Source organism: Vitis riparia, chromosome 2, assembly GCF_004353265.1.
Source record: "Vitis riparia cultivar Riparia Gloire de Montpellier isolate 1030 chromosome 2, EGFV_Vit.rip_1.0, whole genome shotgun sequence".
Classification (NCBI taxonomy): Eukaryota; Viridiplantae; Streptophyta; class Magnoliopsida; order Vitales; family Vitaceae; genus Vitis; species Vitis riparia.
The window spans coordinates 2,074,540-2,085,052 of NC_048432.1; the positions used below are offsets into that span (position 1 = coordinate 2,074,540).

The 10,513-nt window shown below is 33.7% G+C and overlaps 1 protein-coding gene across 1 annotated transcript; it reads left to right on the forward strand.

Moving 5' to 3' along the window:
• The first annotated feature begins 2,970 nt into the window (after positions 1-2,970).
• Positions 2,971-9,594, forward strand: LOC117907201 (replication protein A 70 kDa DNA-binding subunit A-like). Its single transcript, XM_034820647.1, has 2 exons — positions 2,971-3,372; positions 6,722-9,594. Exons 1-2 carry the CDS (start codon positions 3,089-3,091, stop codon positions 9,084-9,086), a joined length of 2,649 nt encoding a protein of 882 aa, XP_034676538.1. The 5' UTR covers positions 2,971-3,088; the 3' UTR covers positions 9,087-9,594.
• The last annotated feature ends 919 nt before the right edge of the window (positions 9,595-10,513 follow it).

Genomic DNA, 10,513 nt, shown 5'->3' on the forward strand with positions numbered 1-10,513 from the left:
CAATTTCTTCTTAAAATTTTATTTCCTCTAGCATTTCGATGTTTTCTCTTGTTAATTTCTAATTGCATTTGAAACTTATTTTTAAAAAATAATAACTTTAAAAAATTGTTTAAAAATATTGGACCCACTAAAATTTTTTTTGTCTTAAATTTTCAAAATAATTTTTGAACCCATAAGTTAAGTCAATTCTTTTTATATAAGATTTACTATATTTTATATTCAAGCTCATATTGTTTTTTTTTTAATTGAAATTTTATTTTTTTCGATGCATAAACATTTGTTGATGATGATTTGACTTCAAATTAATAAATGCTAATATTGGTATTTTTTTTTTCAATATTTTCACTCTTACAAATATTTTTTTAAAAAGGATGATAATATTAAATATACAAGTTATAACGCCCAAACATTTTCTTTTAAGGGTAATTTAGGAAATTATTAATAATAATTAAATTAGTTAATTAATTAATTTAATAAAGTGGAAGAGGGGTAAAAGTGTAATTTTATGAATAAATACCCTAGGTATAAATTAGAAATTCTATTTCTTCCTGTTCTTTTCTGAATAGAGTTCCTATTTGCAGAATTTCAGAGAACGTAGGTTGGAGTCAGATTTCAGGGTTGAAGAATAGATCTCTATAGGTAAGATTCTAACCCCTAATTTAATATTTTAGATTCATTGGTTAATTTCAAATACATTAGATATCTTTTGGAAAACTCAAATCTAGATTAGGGTTAGTTTATTTTATTTTTAATTCGTTTTAATATCAAAATAATAAAAAAAAATTTAAGATTTTGATTTTATTGTTGGAATTTGGGAGATCTTAAGTTTTATTAGATGAAAAAAAAAATTTGGAAGGTTTCGATTTTAGGCTAGGGTTAATTTTATAATAAATAAATAAATAAATAAATAAATATATTGTTATTGGTGGTTGAAGAGATTAGAAAATGTTAAAAAAAAAAAAAAAAGAGAACGTGAGTGCACAGTACTGGAACAAAGAATAGAAAAAAAAAACACACACACCCACAAGAGACGCGTGTGCACACTAGAAGGAAGGAAAAAAAAATGTTTTTGGTGTGTACCCGAGATGAGTAATGGTTGGGTGGATATTGAATTGGATAATTAAAAAAAATAATGATATTTAGTTTTAGATTAATAAATAAGATAATAGTAATAATGGTCTTTTTGTAATAAATAGAATGAGAGATTTAACAATATATATATATATAGAATTTTATAATGAAATAAAATTGTAATTTAATTAAATTAGTAATGTGTTATTAGAAACAAATTGGGAATTTATTAATTATAATTAAATAAGGAATAGAGTAATTAAATTATTACTTTGTTAATAAAAAATATTAATCTTAACATTTAAAAATTTTAGGATTATCAGATTTATATTTTGAGGTAAATAGTAATAGTGGTTTTTTTATTGTGTTAGGTGAGGAATAGACTTTTCAGGGTTATTTTTTCTTCAAGGTCTTTGCATATTTTGAGGTAAAGGAAATTAATGCAGTTGTTAAATTCTTTTTTGAAACAATTTATATATATATACATTATTTGAAAACGTTTGAGGTTATATTCCGTTTTATGCATGGATCAAACATGTTTTGTATGAAAAGCATGTTAGAATTTTATATTATGTGTTTGACAAATAAATATGGAGATATTATATGTTGTAAATTTGAATAAATGAAATAAATATTTGACTCTGGTTTGTTTGGCCCTTGTCAACAGGATATAATAGTTGACTTTTGGCCCTTGTCAATGAGATATAATAGTTGACCTTTACATTTTCATGATGGGAATGTAATTGATTTGGACCCTAGCTTCTAAGGGTTTGGTTAGAGGTTACTAGTACTAGTAGTGTTTGGTTCCTTCCACCAAGAACAATTTTAGGCTAGCCACCCATTTGAAAAGTCTCACCTAATTGGGCATTTGATATTTGATAACCAGAGTAATGAAAATTGAATGGATTTGATTGAATCTTATATAAAAGTGTTTGAATTTGATATGAAAATGATTGGTTGAATTTTGAATATATTAGTATTTTTGAAATTCTGATATTTGATGAGTAAAAAAAATGATATCTCCTATTTGAAATGAAAATATTTGATCCATGAACTGCATTAATATTCCTTATTGGGTTGTGAGCTCATTCCCAATTATTGAAAAATTTTCAGGTACTCTTAGTTCGGGTGAGGAGTGATGGCTAGACTGAGGAATGATCATCATTAGGATTTGACTTAGGATTTTATGTTGGATTTTGTTTAACTTTAGTTATGTTCATTTGGATCTTTTGGTATTTGGAAGCTATTTGGATATTGATTCTTTAAATTTTATGTTAGTTCAAAGTTGAGTTTTGGAGATTTTGAAGTTTGTTTTAGTACTTGAATTGTTTAAGTTTGCAATTTTTTGGACAATGGATTTTGGATAGTGGATGTTTTAGTGTTGAAATCGAATTTTCAGGATTTTAGATTTTGTTCCGTTACTCTAAACAAGTACTTGGTAATTGGTAACTTCTGATTATAAGATAATTGTTTGGGTCAGGTTACACTGTAAGCCTTCGGGTTTGAAGTGTGAAATGACCGTCACGCCCTTGGAGTGGGTCTTGGGGCGTGACACAAGTATTCTATAAATCTTATAATTTAAAAAAAAAAAATTCTACATATTTATTATCTAACAAGGATTAATTAAATTTAAAACAATTTTTGTATTAGATATTAATTTTAAATATAAATTTAATATTTAAATTTTAGAAATTAATTGTAAATATAAATTTTATTTTCTAATTATTTTAAATAATAAATTAATTACATTATAAAAAATTTCTTGGCGTACATGGGAAGGGAAAGCAAAAGGACAGAACCTATCCGTAAATATGCAAAACTCCAGGCCCTTCCCTGAAAATAATTTTCCAAATTGTAGATTTCGCGGTTTCCCTCTTAAATTCCTCGCGCTTCACTCCTTAGGGCTCGAAAATCTCTCTCCAACTCCTCAACTTTCTCTCACTTTCTCGCCACCCAAACGCCATATATTTACTGAATCTCCCGATTTGAACTCCGCATTAGGGTTTCAGTGCCAGAAATGGGCGTTAATCTGACCGAAGGCGCCATCTCGATGCTTTGCAGCGGCGACGCGCAAGGGTCCGATGTGAAGCCGGTGCTGCAAGTGGCGGACATCAGATTGGTGAATACTCAGCAGCAGAGCAACAGCAACGAAAGGTTTCGGATACTGTTGTCGGATGGGTGCCATCTGCAGCAGGGGATGCTGGCGACGCAGAGGAACGAGTTGGTGAAATCCGGGAGGTTGCAGAAGGGGTCGGTTGTTCAGTTGACTCAGTTTGTCTGCAACGTCATCAAGGATCGCATGTAAGGACACACAATAGCTTTGTCAATTTTTGTTTGGTGCAAATCGTTGTGGAGAGATAGGTTTCTAAATTTTTCTGGTCTTAAATGATGAAACTATGATCTCTGCTGGGACTCAAGAGGGTTGAGGTGTTTATGTCAAAGAAGTTTTGGATTCAAAATCTTAATTTTTATTTTTATACATTTTCCCAGCAGACAAAGTAGGGTATTTAAATTATTGTCAATTAAGGTTGAGTTTTTTCGAGTTTACAAGTCATTTATTTATTTATTTTGGTTTGAATCCTATTAGTTTTTGTTTTATTAGAGTTGTGGAGAATCTCTGATTTCCCCCCATTGACTTAGTCTTTGTGGATCGGGGCTCAGGTGGGTAGGATTGATTATTTTATTTTCGTACTTTTTCTCAGCAAACAAAAGAGCTATTGAATACTTGAAGTTACAATTTGTAAATTTGATAGTGACCTAGGCTAACTAGATGAAGCTACGCTTGTTTCTTTGTAGTCATAGAAATCTTTGAGGGGTAAATTTCTGTATTTTCCATAATTGAGTTTGTATGGATGGGAGCTGAGGTGGGTGGAGGAGGTTTCTTTCCAGAAACATTGGATTCAAGATCTCAGGGCTTGTTTAAACACGTCTTCAAAGCAGTTCTTAAAAAATATATTTTGATAGCAATCTTAAAAACAGTTCTTAATTGATTTTAGGAAAAAAAAATTCCAAATTTTTTTTGACTTATTCATTTCCCATAAAGGCACTGTTTACTTATGTATAATGCCAAAGCTTTCAAAATATTCATGTTTCTCAGGATACTCTACTAAAAATGCGTAAAAACACCTCAAATTTGTTCTTAAAAAACATTTTTTTTTTTGAAAATAAATTTTCAAAAAACTGTTTCCAGTAAAAACTTGCTTTTGACTTAAAAAACTATTTTTAAGAACAGTTCATGTTTATTTTTATTTTTTCATTTTTTTATTCGTTTTCCTACATTTTCTAGAAACCAAACCTGGGGTCTAGGTACTTGAGTTAACATTTTGTAAATCTATTGGACACCTAAGCTAGCTAAATTTGGCAGTTTATTTATTTATTTGTTTGTTTTGAATCTTAGGAAATATTAAGAAATTTCTGAATTTTTGTAAAATGAACTTTGTTTGGATTTTGATTTTTCTGCTCTCAAATGGCGAAAACCTCACATCCATGAGGGTTCAGTGGCTGAAGAAAGTTTGTTTTGGACAAGTTTTAACATCTTATTTTTTTGGTTTCCCACATTTTACAAGCAGCCAAACAAGGGTATTCCTATTTTGTCAATTAAGGTAGCATGTAAGCTTTTGAAGTCCACAATACATCATACCTTGTTCAATTTTGTGTTTTCTTTTGTTTGTTTCCAATGGTCTGGGAGTAAATTTGAGTTTTTGTGGATTTTGATTTTGTTGCTCCAATTGATGAAAATTAATCTTGAATTGGTGAAGGAGGGTGGAGGAAGTTTATGTTTAATATATTTTACTTATCAAAAAAAAAAAAGTTTATGTTTAATATATATCCTTTATTGTCATGTGTCTCCCAGCAGCCAAAAAGTGGGATCTAGATTTTGTCAATTAAGGTGGCATGTCAGTTTTTTAAGATCACATTACCTCATAGCCTTTTTGAATTTTGTTTATTTATTTGTTTCATATCCCATTTCTTTTTTCTTTTTTAATAAGACAATGGCTGATCAATTTTTAATTTTTCCAAATTGAGTTTGGTGTAAGTGGCTTTGCAACTTTTTCAGAAAGGAGACACATAGAGGAGGCAGAGAGTTAGTTGTGCATCTAGAGTTTTAACTGTTATTAAGTTCATATTTATGGTATTATCCTTACTAAATCTAAAATTTACATTTGAGAACATTAAATTGTTCTGTTTTTGTCAGTAAGCTTAATTTAGCATGAGTGGAAACTTGTGTAGCTTTTGCTTGATTCTTTTGGGCTATTTTTAGGGATGTACAAGTTTTGATGATTGGAAACCTTTTTATGGGGTACAATTTCATGTTTTACCTCTCTTTCTCAATGTTCTTTCTCAGAAGTTGTCTTCATCTTGGCAATCAAGCATGTTTCTTTTTTCTGTCCTTTTTCTTTTTAATAAAAAATGCATTTGATTTGTTATTGAGAACATTAATCTGTTTTTTATTGATTTGAATTTTTTTTATAGGTGTTTCTTAGCTGGCTAACTTCTCCACATATAGGTCGTTCTGACACTTATTTATATGATTATGTAGTTTAAATTAAGTATGAATGCAGGTTCTTTTGTGTGTTGGGCTAGCACTTGCTAGTTCTAATGTCAATAAAGTGTAGGATGTGGATGGGGCATTGAAGGTAACACCTTTGAAAATAAGTCACTGGTTAATGTAATGAATGAGGTTTAGATTTCCATCTGTAACCCTAAGAAGATTAGCAAACTTTTGATTTTATATATGTTTAGTAGAAGGAAGACTTATCAAGAAAGGGTTCTTTCTCAACAAGTGTTTTGAGATTATATGCCCTGATATAATTGGCTTTCTTTTTGTGGGTTGCAGTCAAGACAATTGTCTAATAGTAGATAAATTACTTAGAATAGGTTCGATTGATTTCACAACAGGTATATGTGCAAAATCTTGGAAGAATTGGTGGACTGTCTCTATTTTATGGATACCAGGGGCCCGCATGACTCGCCTTTTTCTCTTTTTGGAGTTGTTTGGATGGTTAGTGAGATCATTAAGAAGATTGTCCAGGGTTGGTGGATTTGTGTGGGTTGTTTGAGGTGTAAGATTTTTTGAGAAGTTGCCCATTGCATAGTTGCTCCTTGCCACACCAATTCTGCATCTTCCTCATGTTCACTCACTGACTCATTGGGTTTGATGCCTGTCATATGCATTGTTCTTAGACCACTCTTTTAATGATGCCATGTGCTTATGCTTGTTCATTCAGGTCAAGAAAGCATGTGGGTTGACCCTTATACATATCATCCTTGAAAGGCCATCTCAATCCAGTTAACAGTGTATTTATTGCTATACTGTCTACTAAGATAGCTGGATAATGGTCAGTGCCAAAAAGAATAAGTTAGACCAGTGGCTGTGATGCCTTCTTTATGCCCTTCTGCATGGCATAGATCACTGGTGATCACATGCTACTCAAGATCACTGAAAATTTTAGAACATTTGACAATTTAAGTGATAAATTATGGCATCTTGTGAGACTATAAATTTACATTTTTAATCTGGTACCTCTAAAAACATTTAAGCTCTTGCACTTTAATTATTCATGTTGAGCTTTGTTTCTTATTGTTTGACATCTCTCCTTTTTACTACTATGTTCATCACAAATGACTGTGATCCCACTATTTCCTGTAGGATTATTATTATCATTGATTTGGATGTGATACTTGAAAAGTGTGATCCTATTGGGGAACCAAAACAATATGTGCAAGGTGGAACTGCTGGTGGTGTTGCTCCTATTGCAAGAACTTCAGCGCCCATGCCATCCTCAGTGGACCATCCAGGGACAGTGCTGGGAAATCCTCAATCTTTTGGCAATAGTTCACTCACTGGTGGCTCTGCTGCTAAACCAAATATGGCTGGGGTAGCTTCTCCATACCATGCTAATTCTTTTTCCAGCAATCCTGACTCAGGACGATTTGCTGGAACAAATGCACCTCCGATGTACAGCAAAATGCAACCTGACGCTGGAATTCCTGCATCAGCAGCTTCAACTGGATCATATGGTGACCAGAGTACAGGTTTTCGGAACAATAAAGTAGAAGTTTCACGGGCTCCTTATAATGCTCCGGCACGCCAGCCTCAGTCTGCATATCAGCAGCCACCTCCAATGTACACAAATAGAGGACCTGTGGCTAGGAATGAAGCTCCTGCCAGAATAATTCCAATTGCTGCTCTTAATCCTTATCAGGGAAGGTGGACAATTAAGGCCAGAGTTACTGCAAAGGGAGAACTTCGGCACTATAATAATCCTCGGGGTGATGGCAAAGTATTCTCTTTTGATCTTCTGGACTCTGATGGTGGAGAAATTAGGGTAACATGTTTCAATGCTGTGGCTGATCAATTCTACAATCAGATTGAAACTGGTAAAGTGTATTTAATTTCCAAGGGGAGCCTGAAACCTGCTCAAAAAACTTTCAATCACCTTCGCAATGATCATGAGATATTCTTAGAGAGTACATCAACAATCCAGCCTTGCTTTGATGATGACAACTCAATCCCGAGGCAACAATTTCACTTCCGGCCCATCAGTGATGTTGAAAGCATGGAGAACAACAGTGTTGTGGATGTAATTGGTGTGGTCTCTTTTATCAGCCCCTCTACTTCCATAATGAGGAAAAATGGTACTGAAACTCAGAAGAGAGCCCTCCATTTGAAGGACATGTCTGGCCGAAGTGTTGAATTAACTCTATGGGGAAATTTCTGCAATGCGGAAGGACAAAGGCTGCAAAATATGTGTGATTCTGGGGTATTTCCTGTTCTGGCTGTGAAATCTGCCAGGGTTAATGATTTCAATGGGAAAGCAGTGGGGACTATTTCTACCAGCCAACTGTTCATAGAGCCAGATTTTCCAGAGGCTCGCAAGCTTAAAGAATGGTTTGACAAGGAAGGGAGGAACACCCCTTCTGTCTCTATTTCCAGAGAAGTAACAAGTATGGGCAGAACAGATGTTCGAAAGACTATTTCTCAAATCAAAGATGAGAGGCTAGGGACTTCAGAAAAGCCAGATTGGATTACTGTCTGTGCAACTGTTTCTTTCATAAAAGTTGATAATTTTTGCTATACAGCATGCCCCATTATGATTGGTGATCGTCAATGCAACAAGAAGGTTACGAACAATGGAGATGGGAAATGGCGATGTGAGAGGTGTGATCAGTCTGTTGATGATTGTGACTACAGGTATATTCTTCAGTTCCAGATACAGGACCATACTGGCTTGACATGGGTAACTGCATTCCAGGAATGCGGTGAGGAGATCATGGGCATATCTGCGAAAAATCTGTATTATTTGAAATATGAAGAACAAGATGATGAAAAATTTGGAGAAATCCTACGCGGGGTTCTTTTTACTAAATATTCATTCAAATTGAAAGTGAAGGAGGAGATATTCAGTGATGAACAACGTGTGAAGTCTACTGTTGTCAAAGCAGAGAAGGTAAATTTCTCTTCTGAGTCCCGGTTTCTTTTGGATATGGTGGAGAAGCATAAAGTAGAGGACTCCACTTTTCCCCTCAAATCAGAAAATGTTATTTCCAATGGGGGAATGACTAATCCTGGACTCGGGAATGTTGGAATTAGACAGTCCACACCATCTGTTAACTATTCTGGAAATGCTAGCAATGCTGGTAGAGATTTTGGGTTCCCGGCAAATCAAGGGGTTCAGCATGGGAACCAATATGGTAGCTCTGGTCTTTCTGCAACTGGTTCAACTGGTATGTATCAGAGTTGCAACAGCTGTGGTGGTACTGGCCATAGCTCTTCAAACTGCCCTAGTGTCATGCACTCCCCGAGACAGTCATCAGGAGGGGGCTATGTCAGCAGGGCATCCACTGGCCCAAGTGCTGGAGGCACGACTGGTGAGTGCTATAAATGCCATCAATTCGGACACTGGGCAAGGGACTGTCCTGGTTTGAACACTGGTCCTCCAGCTTATGGAAGCAGTGGTGTCAACTCAGGGAGTTACAGCAGCTTTGCAAAGCAACGGGTTGGCGGCTTTTAAACTCAGGGAATTAAAGTCCACAAATTTGTACAAGCTGGGTTTTGCTGAATCAAAGGTTGGTGGATTTTAAACTTGGGGGAGAAAGACAGTACACAAATTTGTATGGTTTTGTCAATACCATGTTCCAATAGGATTTTGGGTTGCTGAGTTCCTTCTGTACAGCAGATGATTGCAAATCCTTAACTTGTGTCTAACACAAGGATCAGAGCAGTCATAAATCCTAGCTTTAGAGCTGTGTCATGGAATCCTGTTGCGAGGTCTGCTACTTTAATGTCAACGCATTCCTGTAATATATTTTCTGATGTGGGTTTTTCAGGTACTTGACTATCATTTTGGAACTGGTTCTGCTTTCTTTCAGTTTTCTATTTATTTTTACTTATCTTTTGTTTTTTTCATTTCTCTCCATCGTTTCTTTAGCTTGAACATATGATTAGTATGATTAGGGTTCAAAGATGTTTGAAAAGCTTGACGAAACCTTATGGCTGCAATAGGGCTTTGGTTGTGTTTATATTTGCCGTTTGCAGAGACAATGCTGAGCATCTTATCTAGGTTTCTAATCTGGATGAATGATTATGAATTGAGCTTTGGCAGATAAGAGTACTAAGTTCTTGACCCAATTTGAATTTGGTATACAGTGTTAATGAATACACAAAGTGTTGATGAATACTTTTTTTTTTTTTTTGTTGCGTTGAAGAAGTCTGCAAATGAAGTTTTGGCAACCCGGGTATGAATCTCAGACAACATCTCAATGGGAAGACGTTTAAAAGCTTAGTTATGTTGGTTAATATCAATAAGGTACTTTTAGCTGAATAGAAAAAATAAAATATTTTGAAATTTTCTATTTAACCAAAAAAACAAACACCACATAAGCTTTTTTATTTGCCTGAAAGTAGAGAAATTGGGCGTCAAAAATTCCATATTGAATCAAGAGCATAGAAAGACTGCAACTGGAAGTAGATGTCGGTAGGAAGAAAGTCTGCAATCAGAAGTAGATGTTGTGAGACTTTGGCGATTGGGGAGAGTTTTTATGGAGTCAAGATGGTGGCCGTTGAATGAGATTAATGGATTCATGTACCAAACTTTAGCAGTCCATGCATATTGCAAATGGATATTTTTGAACACTTTTTATTTTTAAAAGTTTGGAAAAGAATAATGTTTATCTAAGTAAGTTTGGGTACAAATATTTAACTTTTCATGTTTAATTGTTTAATTAAACTATGTTACAAATTAAATTAAGAACAAAAACTAAATTATGATCATTTTTATCATCAACAAATTTCAAAAATAATATTTAAATCTAAAATAATTGATATTTGTTATTATTTTGATTTTTAAATATTATTTAAATCATTTAAGTTGTTTATAGGTTTGTATTATGTAAATAAAATAATGATAGTAGAAAGTACCGATTTGTATCCAATTATATA